Source organism: Xyrauchen texanus, chromosome 35 (assembly GCF_025860055.1).
Source record: "Xyrauchen texanus isolate HMW12.3.18 chromosome 35, RBS_HiC_50CHRs, whole genome shotgun sequence".
NCBI classification, from domain to species: domain Eukaryota; kingdom Metazoa; phylum Chordata; class Actinopteri; order Cypriniformes; family Catostomidae; genus Xyrauchen; species Xyrauchen texanus.
Genome location: NC_068310.1, coordinates 14,030,565 through 14,051,346, shown reverse-complemented (window position 1 = coordinate 14,051,346; position 20,782 = coordinate 14,030,565). Strand labels below are relative to the sequence as shown.

General features: G+C 40.2%; 1 protein-coding gene across 1 annotated transcript in view; it reads left to right on the top strand.

Annotated features, from left to right (window-relative positions):
• Positions 1–8,473, top strand: part of LOC127628938 (XK-related protein 7-like) — a 133,772-nt gene extending 125,299 nt beyond the window's left edge. The window contains exon 3 of the mRNA XM_052105922.1: positions 6,102–8,473. Within this exon, the coding sequence (XP_051961882.1) occupies positions 6,102–7,078 (977 nt within the window). The 3' untranslated portion in view covers positions 7,079–8,473. The remainder of the gene's footprint in view (positions 1–6,101) is intronic.
• The last annotated feature ends 12,309 nt before the right edge of the window (positions 8,474–20,782 follow it).

Genomic DNA, 20,782 nt, shown 5'->3' with positions numbered 1-20,782 from the left:
GACGAATCTGGAAGGAACTAATCCTAATGATTTTCAATAGCTTTGTAGGGTATGCAGGTCAGGGGAATGTACAATTAATTCCAATGATCGTAATCAATGATTAATCATACGGTGTGACCCAGATACCAATACATATAAAACGCCCCAAAAAGGGCTTATATAGTCCAAGAGTCTGCTTCAAATATATATAGATAATTAAACACAACGAATTATAATTAATTATCGATATACATCATATGCAGACAGGCTATATTAATTTTAATAACACCTTAATGGAATTGACCCGTAGGCTACCATGAACCAGTCAGTTCGATCCACTGAACCACTTTATTCGATACTCCTGATCAATTCTCCAGAAGGGTTATTCTTAGTTATAAGCTTATTCATCAAAAGCACATTAACTTACTTTGATAATATCAGGTCGTAGCGGCTTTGCTTTATGACCAACAAACACAGACAATCCAGCGTATAATTGATTTTAATATAAGGCACTATGATATATCACTACCCTTGACAGACATACATGTAACATAAAATAAACATAAAATAAGCAAAATAAACACAGTAAGGGAAAGTAAAGAATTATTAGAGGTATGGCAAACTTATTACAACAATTAACCCTTTGAAGCCAGCAAGGAAATTACACACTGTGATGCATTTGAATTTCAATGGAATAATACTTGCACAAAAGGACCTTTTGCATGGCTGAGCAAGGCTGCGTGGGTATCGTGTCCTCGTGGTGTTCTTGAGACGGAGGATTTCGGTTCGGTGTTTCCAGAGCGTGGTTTGCTTGCTTGAAACTCGAGGCATCTTAGAGGGTGACTGTTGAATAGTTGACGAGTGTTCCGGAGGGTTGCAGAAGATCGGGGGAAGACGAGAGAGAGGGTAATATGGCTTGACGAGATCCAGAAGAAGTGAAGTAGGGAAGTAAAAAGAGATGTAAGAAAGCTTGAAGAGATCCGGGAGCATCCCAGGGGAATAGGTGAGATGAAGTGGGGGCAGCAAAAGAGAGATAAGAGTAAGAGCACGAAGAGTAAGAGTGGATGCAATTTATAACCTTAGAAAACGTGTCCCACCTCTCATTGGCTCGACCAATAAGAAGGGTGGAAGTTCCAGGCGGGAATTTGGTTTATTGCTCTTTGTTCTAAGGGTGTGCACCCTGGAGGGGTGGTAGCCAATGAAGAAACTAGGAGATATTCTTGTAATACTAATATGTTGTTGTTATCGACATATCATGTACACAGTCATTTCGATCTTCAAAATACCAAGTTATAGAGACCAAATGTGCCACACATATGATTTCAGTTAACCATAGTATGCAAAGTCTGAAACATTAACCCATTAGAGTTTTCAAGAAAACATAAACCAAACAACAGAAAAGGGAAATCATGAGATGGAACATTAGATACATGTCAATACATTTATCACATGGATATATATATAGAATATATAGGATTAAAAGGATTCATTTCTTCTACTCAGTAAGAATTAAGTGAGAGTCAGCAATCTCTGCACATTCCTTTGGAGGTCGTAAAATTCTCCCTTATTTTGGGCATGAGATGTCCCTTTGTCCCGTCAAGGCTCATTTGCATGACCGGGTCCGGCTTTGGCTTGAATAACTCAAAAGATGGTAAAACATAGCAGAATACAATTCTAAGGTAATCTTATTTTTATATTCAGCTAGGACAAGTCGTAAGGTTTAATTTGATACCAAGAAATGTGTATTTAGTACACTAAAAAGTGGATATACGCTCTCAGGCTATTAAATATACTGGCCTCAGAGTTTAAACTCTACAACAAAACAAGTTTCAACTAGTTTTGATCTAACATCAGAAATACACAACATATTAAACGTATTTTCTTAAGAATAAACATTTCTAGGTTTTAACTGAAAGACACACACATTCTCTGTTGCCAACTTTTCACGTGCCCTTTTCTCACGTGGTGAAGCACAGGGTGTCACATGTGCGGGGGTTTTTAGAAAGCACCACGAGGATCCTCTGTCAATAGCTGGAGTGTCTCTCTGTCAATAGTTCATTGTACTATCACAGGCTAGCTGGTGCTATTTCGGTGGTCTTACAGGGAGTTCTTTATATTCATGAATCTGCTGAGTTAATGATTATCCTTCATTGATTCCTCCAGACGCTATAGCTTGTTGATATTCTACTCCAAACTCTCACCTCTTCTGTTTCTTCACAGTCACCGAGCACAACCGTCACACTTCCTGGAACCACTTTGTCACTGGTGTTCACCACCAGTCCCATGATCAATCCAGCACCCTTCTCTGGCACGGCGGTGGACTGCAATGTCTTTCTGCTACAGTGTTTGCTCGCCCTGGAAATGCAGCTGCAGCGGTTCCAAAATAGCCTTCATCTTGTCATTACTTACTGGCAAAGCTCAACAATTGGCAGACTCCTGATGGAATCAAGCTATTCCCATCATGCAGTAGCTGGATTCATTGATCGCTCACTTTCGTGAAGTTTTCGATCAACCCCCTAATGACACCACTATACTATACATTATCTATACATTAACTATACATTATCTCTCCTTATCTCGCCATGGAGGAGTACATGTCTGAGGCTCTCAAGCAGGGCTTCATCAGACATTCCTCATCCCATGCTGCTTCCAGCTTCTTCTTTGTAGCCATGAAGGATAGAGGTTTGCGGCCCTGCATCAACTACAGATCTCTAAATTAAATCACAGTCAAGTTCCGGTCTCTTCCCCTTATCCGTGCTGCACTGGAACAGTTGCTTGGAGCTACATTTTTCAGCAATCTGTACCTGCACAGCACCAACAATCTGATCCGGATCCGGAGTGCGGTCGAGTTGAAGACCGCCTTTGTGACCCCTTCTGGCCACCATGACCACAGCTTGGTCAACGCCCCCTCCGTGTTCCAGAGATTCATGAACGAGGTGTGCTGGGAGTACCTCCATTGCTTTGTCCTGGTCTAAATGAATGACATCCTGGTATACTCCATATATGAACAAGGCAGAATATTGCCACAATATTCAACTAGTGCTCGCCAAGCTGTTGGAATACCATCTTTACCATAAGGCTGAGAAATGTCCATTCCACCAGAGCTCCACCCAGTACCTTGGTTGCATCATCAGTGCAGAGAGCATCAAGATAGATGAGGGGAATGTGGAAGTTATCAAAGCCAGGCCAGAACCCACCATCAAAGAACTTCAGCGCTTCCTTGGGTTTGCTAACTTCTATCGACGATTCATACTAAATTACAGCCAATTCACAGCTCCTCTGACCTCCCTCCTCACGAACAAGCCCAAATCCCTAGCCTGGTCACCTGAGGCCACCCACGCCTTCAACCAGCTAAAGATAGCCTTCACATCTGCTCTACTGCTCTGTCATCCTGACCCAGATAGACCCTTCATTGTAGAGGTTGATGCCTCCACCTCGGGCTTGGGTGCCGTTCTCTCTCAGAAGCAGGGGAATCCAGCCCGTCTCCATCCTTGTACATACTTCTCAAAAAAACACAACCCGGCGGAGCAAAATTATGACATTGGCAACAGAGAACTCCTAGCCATCTGATGGCGGCACTGGTTGGAGGGGGCCCTTCATCCTTCCTGGTCTTAACTGATCATCAGATTCTGGAATATCTGAGAGATGCTAAGAGACTGAATCCCCAGCCAGCTTGATGGGCCCTCTTCTTCAACCGGTTTAACTTCTCTATCACCTATCTGGCAAAAGAACTGCAAAGCTGATGCTCTTTCAAGACTCTATGCTCCTGAGGAAAGTTCTGACCATTCTGAATCCATTCTGCCACACAGTCTGGTGGTCAGCCCCATCCAGTGGACCCTGGATGATAGGATCGCCGAGGCTGCCGCCACTGAGCCAGCTGGGATCCTGGGATCAATCGTACCCTCTCGCTTGTCCAGGAATGGTTCTGGTGGCCCAGAATGGCCATGGACATCAGAAGCTTCGTCCAGGGTTGTGAAGAATGCGCCTCGTCACCTTCCGGCTAGAAATCTCCTCCTGTTGCCTGTCCCAAGATGACTGTGGTCACACCTAGAAGTGGTTTTTATGACAAATTTACCTGCATCTAATGAGTTTACCTGTATCCTTGTCATTGTAGATTGGTTTTCCAAAGCCTGCCGCCTGATCCCTCTGAAAGGTCCGCCCACAGGCATAGAAACCACAGAATTTCTCTTCAACCATGCTTTCAGGTATTTCGGTCTTCCTGAGGATATTGTTTCTGATAGAAGACTGCAATTCATCTCCAGAGTATGGAAAGCCTTCTTCTCGCCCTTGGGTGTGACCATCAGCCTCTCGTCAGGATATCACCCCCAGACACACGGGCAAATGGAGTGGAAAATCCAGGAAGTAAGATGTTTCCTTCAAACCTTCTTCCATAGTCACCAGAACTCCTGGTACCGGTTCCTGGCATGGGCCGTGTATGCCCAGAACTCACTCTGCCAACCTGAGACTGGGTTAGCACCATTACAGTGCGTACTTGGCTACCAGCCACCACTGTTCCCCTGGGATGGGGAACCCTCTGAAGTTCCAGAAGTCAACCATTGGTTCCGTGAGAGTGAGAGCATCTGGTACGCTGCCTATCATCATCTGCAGTGAGCAGTGCGCCGTCATAAGAGTCACACCGATGTCCGGAGATCCTCGACTCCCATCTTCCAGCCTGGACAGAAGGTGTGGTTCTCCACCAAGGACATCAGGTTGCACCTGCCCTGCAAGAAATGAAGTCCCAGATACATTGGTCCCTGCACCATCCTGGAACCGGTCAACCCGGTGACATATAAGCTACAATTACCCCCACACTACAGAATTCTCCCAACATTTCATGTATCACTCCTCAAAGCCTTCCACCCACCTTTGTCTGCATCCTCCACAGAGCCTGGTCCAACAAAAGAACCCCCCTCCTGGGTACCTCGAGACGTAGGCCTGGATCCGGCCCTCACTCAAGCCTTCCACCTGAATCATCCTGATTGTCCTGCTCCACGCGAACAGGGCCGACCACGGCACCAGTGTATACGGTCCTCTTGAGTGTCCTGTGGAGGGGGGGTTAATGTCATGATCACGCCAGGCTCTCCCTCATTCATTCAGCCTTATTCACTGGAATACTAATCATTCACATCTGACACTCATCAACCCTCTATAAGAACAAGAAGAGCACACACCCTCAGTCATTGTCTGGCCTCGTCTGATGCTACCAACTTCTTACCTTGATACCTATCCACTGCATGCTTTAGTGTTGTTACCTCAATCCAGTCATTCCAAGTCATCATCCAGTCATCCCTGTCATCATCCAGTCATCGAGCCATCCACGCCATCATCCAGTCTTCCTTTGTCTCCTCATCTTCTCCCTTGTGTTTGTGTGTGTGTGCTCTGGAAATCTGTAAGACAAACACACAGTTACTATCAGACCATCCTGCATTTCAAGAACTTCTCCATTGATCATCTTACCGGCTTAAATACTGTGTTCCTGCCGATTCATTAATCAACTTACCTGTATTATATGATGCATCTCTCTATCATCATTGTGTCTAAGCCGGTACGTGACAGGTGCCAATAGCATCTATTGCTATTGGAAATTGGTGTAAATAGCCTCGAATTCCACCTCGGTTTTCGTTAGAGTGCTGTTGGTGTTTGTTTTGTAAAAATGACCATGTGACTTTTTACTATCCCACTTATTACAAGGCTTCTTGCCAAATCAAATAAATAAAAATGGACATGGAACTTGTAAAGATTGCAGAGAAGTAGGAAGAGATGACTTGCAATACCTGGATGTCTGAAAAATCACTTTATCCAAGGACGTGCAGTCTTCTCTCAGAAATATTAGTTCGCTAGATGCTGCGATGGACCAGTCAGAATTGAGCATTACAGAGAGACATGTAATGCATTTATTGCAAGGTGCCTTTCTGATAACACATCCGGTTTAATGCCACAGATATTTGAAGGTTACTATGTCTCCCCTTGACTACTGAGGTTTGTTACGACACAGTAACACAAGGTACTTTCTAAATATGTACATGTACAATATCACATATGGGTTTGCTTACTTTTGTAGAGTTTGTTTCTTACATTACATTTCTTAAGCTCCATATGTTCTTTTTCCTTTGTCTTTGTAGGTCTCTCTGCATCTGCATCATTGGTTTCTCTTGCCTGGATGATTGCCTCCTACCAGAAAGTTCTACGCGACTCTCGTGATGATAAGCTCCCCATGTCCTACAAGGCTGTGATTGTCCAGATGCTCTGGCACCTCTTCACCATCGGTGCTCGAACCATCGCCTTTGCCCTCTTTGCTTCAGTCTTCCAGCTCTACTTTGGGATCTTCATCGTGGCCCATTGGTGCGCCATGACCTTCTGGATCATCCAGGGTGAGACTGACTTCTGCATGTCAAAGTGGGAGGAGATTATCTACAATATGGTGGTGGGCATTATCTACATCTTTTGCTGGTTCAACGTCAAGGAAGGCCGTGCCCGCTTTCGACTGGGTGTCTACTACTGCGTGACCTTAGTTGAGAATGTTGCACTCACTGCCGCATGGTACATCCACAGAGGACCACATACCTCTGACTTCTATGCCCTGATTATCGTGTGCGTGGTGGTGTGTAGCTACGCATTGGGAACATTCTTTATGTTTGTGTATTATTGTCTGCTCCACCCAGATGGTCCTATTCTGGGCAATCAGTGGAGCTGTGTAGAGGAGGGAATGGGGGTAATCGGGTTAGGTGGCACTGGGGATTTGGGTACACCCCTGCCCCAACCGGATGTGGTCACTAGTCCACCCAGAACCCTCCAGAGGACTACAGGTGGGGATCGGGAGATTGGGGCGGGGGATAGAGACAGCTGCCTTCCTGTATTTCAAGTGAGGCCTCCTAGAGTGCCCCCAGCTTCCTCCCCTCGTCCCCCAAGGACTGAGGGACCCGTTATCCGTATCGACCTGCCAAGAAAAACGTACCCAGCCTGGGATGCTCACTTTATTGACCGTAGGCTGAGGAAGACCATCCTGGTGCTGGAAAATACGTCTCCTGTGACTCCTCGCATCCAGTACCAAAGCTTCAGCAACCCCAAAGAAGTGACAGAGTACGAGACTACGGTGTAGTGTTGCTCATACCTCCCACCACCAGGGGGCTCCACCATCCAAGTGGCATCTCTATGCAGAGAAGATGTCAAAAGGTGACATTCTGATCCTTGTTGGTCAGCATGGTGCTACACAGTGGGACCTCTGCACGTTTGGCATCAGCATACATCTGTTGCCTGGGAATGCTTTTCTGGTCTGAGAGTGCAGCTTAAGCAGGCAGGAATAATATGAATGTGGTGTTTAAATGTCAAATGAATTGACCTGTATGGGAAGTGACACTAGGAAAGAGACATACCAGTCTACCTATGCTCTGAACATAAATAGGGAATTCTAATGACAGTGATGAGCAACAAGAGGAAGTGGAAAAATGTAAAATATAGATGAACTAACCAATCAGTATTCCTCATGACCAGCCTGGCTGATGTATTGGTCTAAGTCTCCAAGTTCAATGTTCAGTGACCTGAAAAAAGTACAAATTGTGTATTATTTGCTTCTGTGAATGGTGAGGTTAGAGAGTTCAATTAATCATCCTTTCCTCAAAAGAGTTTTTCTGTAATTATTGACATATTTATTTATTAGATTTATTTTTATGACTCTGTGGCCATGTCTTTGATATTTCTAATTAAACATTCATATATAGATATTATCTTTTGTTATATGTATACAATAGAATGGTGCCAGTATATCAGTATGAATGTTTATGGGTTGTCTGTAAGTTTGACTGGTCTTGGATCATGCTGCATTGTTTGTCTGTAAAGATAAATGGAAGAAAAAAGTCATATAATAAGACAAAAAGCTGTGATCAAAATGTAGTTAGAAAACAAATAGTTGTTGTAAAAAAAAACAAAAAAAATCAATCCAGCCTCGGAAAGTAAAACAATTGAATTTGTGTGTGTGCTGTGTTTAATGAAAACAGTAATTTTTTTAGAACTTGGCAATGTGTACAAGGGAAATGACCAAGCAATTATTTAACTCGAAACTGAGATTTTTGACACAGAGAAGACTGAAATGATTGACAGAGTGAATGGCGAACTGATGTCTCTGCATTTAGAGTACAGTGAGTCTTGGGTTGCTCCATTCGCAAGCCTCAAAACCTTTTACATCTGTATGTGTTCATTTCGCTCATTATTTTGTTATTTGGAAGGAGATGATTGCTGTGGTTATGAGAAGTTTGGATTCTAAAGTTTTTGGGGCTTTGTGGTTTGTCAATTGTGAGCATTCTTTTTAAGCCGTGTAAAGATGTACTTGAGAAACGCTGTTGTGTATGACAACAGATGCGTTTGTGAGTGTGCTTGAATTAGTGAAAAGAGAGAGATTTTGTTTTTGTCATCTCATAAAATCTTAAGACCACTTTTTATTTGTACTGCTAATCCTCTGCTCTTTTCTAGTGCTTTTTTGAGTTACAGCAATTGTAAAGAAATCATACCACTTACAAAACTATCACAACACACTGCCTGAGTCCCCCCCCCCACCCCCCTTCTCTCTCTCTCTCTCTCTCTCTCTCTCTCTCTTTCTTTCTCTCTGTGAGGTCTTTTGAAGTCTTGCTGCTTTGAAAATCCAGTGCCTGGTTAAAAAGCAAGCAATGAAATACACAAATACCCAGAAATGTGGTGGGTAATTGTCAGTGACAGGAATCCTGCTGTCCAGTGCGAAGACTCTGATGGAGTATCAATTGATGCCCTACAGCTGTAATAACGCTGCACTCCGAGGGGGTGTTCACAAAGGATGCATTCTTGCATTCCATCGGGGATATTATTAAATTGCTGGTCTGCATACAGTACTTAAGACTTGACATGTTTGGCTATGCTATGCATTCACTGAATAAAATGACTAGTATGATTTAAATTTTATTTCACAAGTTTTTGCACATAAAATTAAGTAAAATCTTATTTTGTGAGTTAGTACATTTTACTTAAACATGTTAGTATATATAGTAACATTTACTCACAAACATGATATAAAGGGGCCTAAATAATTTAAACTTTAATTACAAACATATTCAGCCATGTGTTTTGTATGGAAGACTCTTACATTACTGTGGCAATAGTAACAGAATACTATATTGCACAAATAGACCTAAACACTTGGTGCACAAAACACAATAACGGTGATAATCAACAGATTTTTTTTATGATGAACTGATAGTTTCACACTGCATTAAACCAAGCAAAGTAACCAAACGTCACAGCAAAATTAACAATAAAAATGGTGTATATCGATTGCAACAGTGAAACCATTCAAGTTCATTCATTTTTCATGCCCGGTGCTTGAAAAGCATGCTGAGAACACCATTTAGTATGTATTTAGCAAATATTTAAATTACCAGTGACATTTACTCAAATTATCAAATATATATGACAAGGTTTTCTACTTTAGGATTTATACATGATGACACATTGTAAAGTTAACAAACAATCATAATAATATTTACTTTTAAGCTAGAGCATTCATTTTTACATGGTTTAATGTAGAATTTACCTAAAGGGATAGTTCACCCAAAAATTTAATTTCTCTCATGCCCTCATGCCATCCCAGATGTGTATGACTTTGTTTCTTCTCCAGACCACAAACAAAGATTTTTAGAAGAATATTTCAGCCCTGTAGGGCCATACAATACAAGTGAATGGTGGCCAGAAATTTGAAGCTCCAAAAAGAAAATAAAGTCAGCATAAAAGTAATACATATGACTCCAGAGGTTTAATCATTGTCAATGACTGTGATCCAGTTGGTTTTGGGTGAGAACAGACTAAAATGTAACTACTTTTACACTGTTCATCTTGCCATTGCAGTCCCTTGGCACTTACACTTCCTCATGCTTGACGTATGTGCAGAGCACTAGATGGTGCTATAGGAAGAATGGCCACCATTCACATGCGAGGAACTACAGAGCTGAGATATTCTTCTAAATGTAGCACCACATGATACAAAAATATATTTTGGGGTTTTATTCTGATGGCTGTTTATAAAGAAAGAAAAAAAACAGCGGTCGATGGGGCTGTATTATCTAAAAAATAAATAAAATTAAATATAAAAATGGATCACGGTAATGAAATAAATAAAATACATTATAAAAAATAAACGAATACAGAAATTAAATTAGGTACAATGAAATATGGTAGAGGCATAATACAAACAGGGCATTAGCCTACCCACATGCTTTAGCACACATCACATGTTTATATAATTCACAGTAACCTATGCACTCAAGCACTTGCTAAAACCACTCAAAACATCTTGTGCTTTAACATGCTTAAATCACTCTTCGTATTTTATTTATTTTTAACCAGGCCTTAAGGACATGTACTGCTGTTTCAAAAAATTGAATTCACGTTGCACGTGTTCTCATTACACATGTTTTCACATATAACATGTATTGAACTTATTTGGAAAACACTCTTGGCTATAAGTCATTAAATAAGAAATTGACATACCCAGTTCCTTGCATATATGCAAAAAATTGGTCAAACTTCACACATGCAATCCATATGCATCCTTCAATAATTATCCATAACAAACACTCAATTTTATCATACATCTCTTCTGAACATATATTCAGTGCAATTTATGAGCATTTTGTGTACAATTTGATATTTACCCAAAGAATTATCAACCGTTGAACAAAACCGGGAGCTCTCTTGCACTAAGTCTGCTCTCACGTTCTAACCAGCACATGTGTGTAACACAGTGGGTGTCGCAAAACTCTTAAAGTGGCCATGTTCAATTTATGACCAGTTAAATTACATTACATTTCTCCACTTGGCTACATTCTCCCCAGCTAAAATTCATTGTCCCCAATAACATAATACATGTTTTTCACTTTTTTAACAACTTCTCTAAAAAACACAGTACCCAGGCTTGCTAACACCTGTGAGAAGACTTCTGGACTGAGTGTTCTTCTTGGTGCTTTTTCATCTCTGTTTCAGACACTCTAGTAGCCGTGCCAGTGTCAGGCTCAACCCTCTCTGGACCAGACACTCTAGGAGCTGTGTCATTGCTTGACTCAACTCTCTCTGGTACGGCACCTTGTTGTTCAGTGTTCGCTGAAATCAGTACAGGCTCACCTAAAAGGGCTTCAATGGTTGACACAGGGTTTTCATGGTTCAATTTCTCTGTCTCTTTTTCCCTCGGTTGTGGTGTTGCTGGAGAATGGGTTTCAGTAACCTCTGGCTCAGGAACAGTTAACACAAGGGCACAAGTCAACTCTATGGACTCCCTTTATAGGACCACCCTCAAGAGACTCAATTGTATGTGTGGTGTCCTGTACATCTATTACCCTGTATACAGTTGGACACCATGAATCCTATATTTTGTTCCTACACAAAGGTCTGTAACAAGTTTACCTGTTGACCCACATCAATCACAGGGCAATATATATTTTCATTCAAAGGGGAAGATCTCTCAGCAGCATATTTCCTGGCTTTTTCGTGAGCTTCTTTCAATCTGCCTTGGTGAATCACTAACCAATCATGTTTTCTGTCAATAGTTTGCTTTTTACCAAGCAGTGCATCTACTGGAAGATGCAGTTTGACTCCAAACAGCAAGTAATGTGGTGTGCATCCAGTGGTTGCATGTGGTGTTACATTATAAGCATAATACAACTCAGAAAATTGTTCTGCTTAACACCTTTTATTTTCAGGGTGAAGTGTACATAATAGATAATGGAGCATTCTGTTAAAGTGCTCACACTGAGTGTTACCCTGAGGCTGATAGTGTGTGGTGTGGGTTTCCTTTAAACCATACATCTTACATAGCTCAACAATGACCTCAATTCAAAATTTCAGCCCTGATCAGTATCCAATCATTCAAGCACACCATATTTCATAAACCACTCTTTCAGAAGGATCTTGGCAGTGGTATCAGCCCTCTTATCCCTGTGTGAACTTTGATGGCCTCAACAAGGTGTTAATTGTGACTGACGTTTTCAGAGGCAGGTTCAAGCACAGTAAAATCTACTCTCAATACTTCAAGGGGCTTTGAAGCCAGAAAAGGCTTCATAGGAGGATGTATCCTTGATTGTGGCATCTTGGTTAAGATGCGCCTTTGACACTTTTTGATTCATTGCTCCACAACATTATACATGCCAACCCAGAAGCATCGTTGCCTCAACAGGTTTAGCAACTTTCAAGTGTTATTTTAGACATTTTAGATTCTGATTAGATAATGGATGAGTAAACCACTCTGGGTGCTGGTAATAAGGAGCACAAATAGTAAGAAGACAGGTGATAAACTTTACACTGTGTATTGGAGGTAGAGGGATGGACCACAGATGATATTCAATGATGTACATAGTCTGAAATAATAAGTACAATAAAGGTAATGCATAAATGAAATATATAGAAACAATAATAAGCATTCACTGTTACATAATGAAACCGAAGTATTCCTAATTCACATCAGTGACATTTCTCTACTAAACATAGTTAAATAAACTGAAATGAGATTTAACAGAAAAAAAAACAAGCCATAAGTGATTATTGGTCATTAATAACATTCAGTGCCCATATATGGATAACATCGTGGTTCACATGAGAAGTGTTCAAACAAACATGACGCTAATCACACGTTTGGTGATCTAACAGCTTAAGCGATCACCATGCCATCATCAAGACATCATTAATAATAAAGAAAGAATAATCACACGTTAAATAATATTACCAATCTGAATAACACAGAACGATCGCTATAGGACATGCCCGGGCATGCACGTATGACATGGATGCATATAAAGCTGTTCAGATCACTGTTAACACAAATATAATCAAAGAGGTGACTAACATCTTGATGTTACATCTGCAGAAATCACTACGAACTATCAGGATTGAACATCTTTTCAGCTGACAGTTCGCACAGATCACACAGACACTGCAGATAGCAGCAGCTCAATTAACTATGCTGCTCACTACCTGAATATTACTATGACTCCGGTTTCAAAATAAAAGTCCCTATTGAAGAAGCCTTTAATACACTAAGAATTAGCCTAATTACTTAAATGTACTGGGAATTTTCCATTGCTTGACCACTTCAGCTTTGCCTGGATCAGTGCCTATGCCTCGATATTTAGACTACTTCAGGTCACTGCAAGGGCTCAGGGAATGTGGGTGAGTACACTAGTATGTCATCAAGGTACACTAACATGAGCTTATAAATTAGATCACCCATGGAAGCCTGCATTAGATGTTGAAACATCGAAGGCCCATTGCAAACACCAAAGGGCATCAGAGAATACACAAATATCCCAAATGGAGTCTTAAATGCAGTCTTATGCTTAACCCGCTCATGGATGGATCTGTAGGCAGGCAGAGAAAACGTGTCTCTTTATCTTTGAGTTCAGTTGTCTGTAATCGACACAAAGCCTGAGTCTGCCAAAAAAAAAAATGTTTACTAGCAAGACAGGTGAAGCATAAGCATTAGTACTATCTTTTTTATGTTCTCAGATTTCCCTATACTGTGTAGGTGGGATATGCCTATAATGCTGGGCCACCGGTACTTCATCCACCATGTGAATCTCATGTTGCACTTTGTCTGTAAACCCAGGTCTTCATACTCAAGAGCAAAAACATCAGAGTTCTTCATCAAAAAATCGCTCAGCTCTGCCTGCTGTTCAGGAGTATCACCAATGTGTAGCTTGTTGAGAAACTCTTTGGAGCTGTCCTCCAATAACTGACTGTCTTTTGTTTTTACACTGATCTCTTTAATATCAGCAAAAATTATCTGGAATCTCACCTCACACGTCTCATTGGACTTCACACTCTCAATATGAGACAGAGTACCAAGTCTGGTTCTGGCCTGTAATCAGATATCTTCTGGGGAGAGATTCACAACCTGATTCACAACCTGAGAGGCAACAAGAATGTGACTGCTAGGTAAGGGTGTGTTCGTGGGTTCTAACAGGAAGTCCCATGAACCATAATTGAACATACTCTTTACTCCCTTGACCATTACCATTGTAACTGAAGAAGCAGGTATGTGTACCATGTCTTTTCCAGATACTTGTACTACACTTTGCTTCTTTAGATTGCTGGCACTCTGCATCATCTGAAATACCTCCCTCCATTCAGACTGCAACTCTCCTCCTAGGGTAGAATCAAACTCTGCATGAACCAGTTGTCTACATCTTGTGATGTAATGATGTTCATGCCAATGAGGGCTAGTAGAGCAGAAGAGTTTTGTGAGTCTCTGACTACTAGAAAACCACATTCTGGTAGGGTAATACACATGGTTTCAACCTCCAACTCAAGATAACCTAAGTTATGTCTAAACCATTGTGAGCTGTAATATTTAGCCAAAATGCCAAAATGCTGTGGAGAGCGTATCTTCATCCTCCCAAGACAGGTGATCTCTGAATAAATTCTCAGAAATAGTACTGACATGGCATCCTATATAAAGTAAACGAGAGGCCATTACTCCCATAATCTTTAGATTAGCAACAGGACATTTTCCCACAGCACACTGGAGTAGTCTGTCACGACAAATAGCGATATTGGCTGAGCCTATGGACATCCCTTGCACCACCTGGCTCACAGCAAGCAAGGGTGCAATTTTTCCTGCTGCACTGATGATGTATTATTCTCTGTAACACACTTTTTTTCTTCAAACACCTCTAAGCTATGTGTCTATGGAGCGGGACATGGTCATGTGTCTTTCACTGGGGAGAGAGGAAGCGGACCATCACCTGGTGATTGTTAACACTAAACACATGTGTCTCATTACAGTGACGACGGAGATGGGCTTGAAAAGTCTGCCAAAAACGTCGGAGAGTCAGAAAGAATTGGGAACAAAGAAACCCGAAGTGTGAAGCTGAAGCCTATTAAGTTGTGAAGCTGAAGTGCACATACTGTTGTCAAGCTGAAGTGCATATACTATTGTGAAGCTGAAAATCCATTAAAACTTGACTTACCTGGACTGCCACCCACTTCCCACTCCCTTCCTTATTCCTGGAACCTTTTACAGCGTCCTATATCATAACACTGGAAACATATTGGCTGGCCATCATCTGTAAACCTTGACTGAATCTTGGGTTTTCAATGATCCATAGGTTCTGACTTAGTGCACTAAAAAGTGAGATTCTCAACAGCTTGTGTTAGCTCTCCTATGGCTTTTCCTTGTTCTACTACCATTTTTAAAACTTCTTCATTAGTAGCAAGGTTTTACACAATTAGTCTATACCAACAGCAGCGCACTGAGCTTCTACTGTCTCAGATACAACACTGCTGTTGCTGACTAATATTGTAGCATGAGATTTAGGATCTTCTAGAGGCTTCATCTCACACTTCAATGACTGAGGCTTGTCCCTCACAAGCTTACAAATCTCCCTTCTAAGGCATGCATCCCTAATCCCCTTAATGAATTGATCTCGGATTGCCAAATCCACATTTGATTTTGCATTTGATGACTGCTCCAGAATAGAACTCAGAATTTGGGACAAAGCATGAGAGTGAGTACAAATATCCTCGCCTTCCATTTGTTTACGGCTATAGAATGTTTTTAATAACTGAGATATTCTGCACTTTTCTCGAAAAGCTTCTATCAGGTACACAAATTGGTCAAATGTTTGCTTTGGTTCATTCCCCAGCAGTAATCTGACCTCTCCTAAGGCTGCATCCCTTAAGAGGGAGAGTACGAGGTCTAACTGATCCTCGGTGGTCTGATTTCTAGCATGTAACACCCTCTCTACATCTTCAATAAACTTATCAACACGTCTCCCATCTTTGCTGAAATCACCACTAAATTGTTGAATGTGACGTTTCCTTGGCACATAAACATAAGACCTGGTTGGCTCTTTACTCAAATTGGCGATAGCTGCCATGGTCTTGTAATGCTTTCTGATGAGTTCTTGAATCTGTCCCTGTGCATAATGCATACTACTACCTGCACCATGTTCACCACTAGTGCTTTGTATTACTAGACTATCAACATCAGACTGAGACATTTTTAAATGTTTAAATTATCCAAGTTCAACTCAGTAAAAAATGGTGTCAGTTCACTTGTGGGTAAAAAATCTCTTAATCAGTCCGTAATGTTGAAACCACTGGATATGTTGCAGAATGTCTCTATAATACTTCTATTTTCTCTTGTAGACATTGGAAATGTGTCTCATCAAACAGTAGCCCCATGGAGTCAGTGGAAATCAGGTGCTCTCTCTCTCTCGTCCAGCAGTCTCGTCACCTTGCCACCTCTGGCCGATGCCTGATCACTGGACCACTGCACCACTGAAGTCAGCCTCCACACTCCCACTGGCACCTATCTTCAACTCTACCATATTTCAAGATTAACATGCAAAACAACTGACCTACAGGCTCCCAAGGGGGGGGCCTCACACATGATTCGTCGTATGTCCATAAATGCTATTGTTTCACACACACGATTCAACGTCCATCTATTCTATTGATTCATCTTACATCCATCTATTCTATTGGGCTACATGAATATAGATGGGCGTCTTTGACCATTGTGTATTTTGTATTTTTTTTGGCAGTGAATTTCTGAAACAGTTCACCCAAAATGCATATTCTGACATAAGTTATGCACCATCATGTTGTTCCAAACTCATATGATTTTCTCTCTAGGCTGAACAAAAAAGGAAAAAATGGAAGGAATATCCAGGTCTATCCTTCCAATGCAACTGCAGCTGATAGTGATTACTTTTAAAGATTAAAAATGCACCCAAAAGTGTTATAAAACTCCATGTGGCTTGTGTGTCATATTCCAAATCTTTTAAAAGCATACAATAGGTTTTTGGTTATAATCAACCTGAAATGCAAGTTATTTTTTTGTGAAAATCTTTTCATAAATTCTATGAGAGAAGCTCGTTCACAGATGCACACCTGTTCACATGATAACTCGTGTTGTATTTTTTAACTAAACTACAAAGGATCTCATATGACATGAATGCAGAAAACTGTCAGCAATTTCAGTCGTTTTACTAACTTTTGCTAATTTCAACCACACTCTATATTCTTAAACCCTTCCTGGTGATGTCACAGAGACAGGTGTCATTTCTCAAGACATCTTTTTCAGTGATATCCATCATTAAGTGGGCATTATATTTGCGGTATTCAAAAACCGCCTACGAGACCATTAAATACCTGTTTGACGACAAACATAAAAAATCTGGTTACAGAAAGAGTGATAGAGGGACATCCACTTTGAGATGAATGTCCTATCCTTTGACATGTTGCTGTGGTAACTGGGGTGTCAATGTGTGTATGTGTGTGTTGTCAGAGAGCTTTCAAACGTGGCCCTTCTCCTGCAAGCCGACCCACCATTAGCTCGTCTCCTCTCCACCTCCACTCATGTCCTCAGTGGGGTCAACAGCATCCTCTGTAATGAGCATACACACACACACACACATAGAGAACACACACAACAGGGTTTCTCCTTGTCAACAGTATGCTCAACAGGAGAAAACTCTTTAAACTCGGTTACATGTAGAAGCAATCCAGTATGCTTTCTTATCAGACTCTCCTATATGGTCCAGAGTTATCTGCCATGTATCTCCAGGGTTTGTTTGGGCACTTTTCCAGTATTACATTCAGGTTTTCCTTGGGGCTGATGTACAATTTAACTGTGAAGCTACACTTTTTTTTTTTGGCAAACTGCACATTTCTACATACCTTTTCAGCTTTCATGATCACATGATAAAGTTTTAATTACATTCTTCTTGTAAATGTCATTGGCCATGCTGAAAACTACACTGTTGCGCTTAACACAATCAAACAAATTTGCAGTGCCGGGCAGTGGTGGATTACATGTAATCTGGATTAGATGATCAGATAAAAGGACAATTTGTAAATAGATTAAATTAAAATTAAATTAAAATACTCGTAAAATAGATAGATGATTGCTTTATTTTGCATATATAGAGTGAAATGTATTCACTCTATACTGTTGGCCTTGCTCAAGTGCCCAACAGTGGCATATTGGCGGTGATGGGGCTTGAACCCCCAACCTTCTGGTCAGTAACCCAGAGCCTTCTAAACAAATAAACAAATGTATGCACATAAACATTGATTGAGTTGAAATTATTTTATTAGCCTACTTGTAGAAATCAATCAATCCCATTTATTTCTGTTGCACATTTAAAACAAAAAATGTTGACCAAAGTAATTTACAATAGAATTAAAATACAGCCACATTTAATAACCAAACCAAAATATAAATACAGTCAAAGGCAATAGAGTAATGATGAGTCTTTAACTGAGTATTAAAAGACTCAATTTTGAGTCAATAGATTTTAAATTAAAATATAGCAGCAAGCAGCGATTATGGGCCCAAGCACGTTGTCCATTTCCACCCAATGGTTTTTGGAAAACAATGCAAGGTGGACACATGCATTTGGCATTTGACATTATTCTCAACAATTTTGTAGCAATTTGGGTTAATATAAGAGGACTTATTTAAAGCCTGTTTTAAGAGCCACACTTCCTGCTGCCAGTTGGTGGCACTATAACTGTGACCCAAAATAGCCACATCCATGTGATTAGCCCCCAATAATAAACATACTCCTCAATTTTGAATTAAATCACACATTGCACACAGACTATATGAGACACTACCTTTTTCCCATTTTTCACCATTAATTTAATGCCTCGCCTCGCCAGCAACACAGTTTGATATATCAAAATTCTGTTCACAATTTAGCATCTTCAATGTCTTGGCATAATGTTGTCTAAATGTGGTGACAGGTGGGAGTATTTAAAAGTTCAGAGACTACAATATTCAAAAAATCCAAAAGGGCTGATTTCTTATTGGGTGGAGCTAATAACTATAATTATGAAAGTTGTCCGGTTTGATGAGAATTATAAATGTACCAATTTGGCGACTGTAGGTGAAAATGGGGTGCTACAGAGGCTGTCTTACACTCCGACTGTAAAGGGGGTGCTACACAGCCCCCTACACACCCATGCATTAATGTTGCCCAGCCCTAATGGTTAAAGACTCTGATGTGTGTGCAAACTTTCATGACATTTTAAGCATGCCAAGTGTCTCAAAAACACCCAAATATAGGAAGAAAGGAATAATAACAAATTATGTGTTGCCATGGTAACACTATTTAAGATATCTAATATTGACATTTTATTTACATTTACATTTATGCATTTGGTAGATGATTTTATCCAAAGCGACTTACAGGGACAATCCTCCCGGAGCAACCTGGAGTTAAGTGCCTTGCTCAAGGACACAATGGTGGTGACTGTGCGGATCAAACTGACAACCTTCTGCTTAACAGTTTAGTGCTTTAGACCACTATGCCACCACCACTAATATACCTTGACAAGTTTACATCAGCAGTGTCTTGATATTCTAAAGAATTTTGAAGCAATTCATGTAAACATAAGATGACTATTTCAAAGTTTGTTAAAAGTGCCATACTTCCTGCTGCCAGTTGGCAGCACTATGATCGTAAACCATAATAGCTTCATCCATGTGATCAGCCCACATTACCAAACATACAGCTGAATTTTCATCAAATTCACCAATCGCACACAGAAGTTATAAGGCAATTTCTATTTCCCATTTTTTGCCATAAATGTATTGCTTCGCCATGTCGACACCATTCAAAATATCAAAAATCTGTTCACCATTTAGCATCTACCAATTTTCAGAAAACCCAAAATGGCCGACTTCCTGTTTGGTGGAGCTAATGACTGTGAGTATGAAAGTTGTTAGGCTTTATGAGAACTATATATATATACCAATTTTGATGACTGTACATTACCGTTCAAAGGTTTAAAGTCACTTACTCATTCTTTCTTTTATATTTTTCACATTTTAGTTAGTAAAGTCATCACAACTATGGAATTATGTCCTAAATAAATCAAAACTATGTTATAGACTATTTTAGCATCTTCAAAGTGGCAGCACTGCCTACATTTAGCAGAAATGTACTCTTGGCATTTTCGCTACCAACTTCTTGAGGTATCACCCTGGGATGCTTTTTAAACAGTACTGAAGGAGTTCCCATCTATATGCTGAGCACTTAGTGGCTTCTTTTCTTAATTATTCGGTCCAAGTCATCCATTTAAAAAAAAAAAAAAAACATTTTTTTTGTTTTGTACATAAATACATTTAAATGTTGGCACTATTATGTATTTGTCTACAAAACTCATTTCAAATATTTAAGTATATGCCTTTGGATCAAAATGTTTTTAAGATCATGAGAAAAATTTCAGGCATGTGACCCATAACTTTTGAACGTTAGTCTAGGTGAAAATGGGGGTGCTACATTATTATTATTGTTACAATGATGAGTTTTCAAAGACTCAATTGTGCCACAGGATCTAATAACTATTCTAACTATGCACAGTGATCCGTGAAGCAGGAGAGATGGCTCACATAACCCGGATGAGTGGTCTGATACAACAATGGATAAAGATATTTTCTAAAATAAAATTACAAAAATTGTAAAACAATAAATAGTCAACCTGTTTCATATTATTTAATAAAAGGTTATGTTATAGAAAGATGCATTTTAAAAGGGTTTCTTGGCTTTTTGAAATTCTTTTATGACTGAAAAGACAAGGATCGTGTTTGTCATCATATTTTAATAATGATCCTCATGTTACATCAAATAAACAAGAGTTAGGTGAGAGGTAATCCAAAATTAATAATAAAAAAAAAATAATCCGATTAGATTACGTAAAAAGAGATTGCTACTGATTGCGATTTTAGTCATGTCATTTGTAATCATTACTGGATTGCAATTATGAAGTAATCTACCCAGCA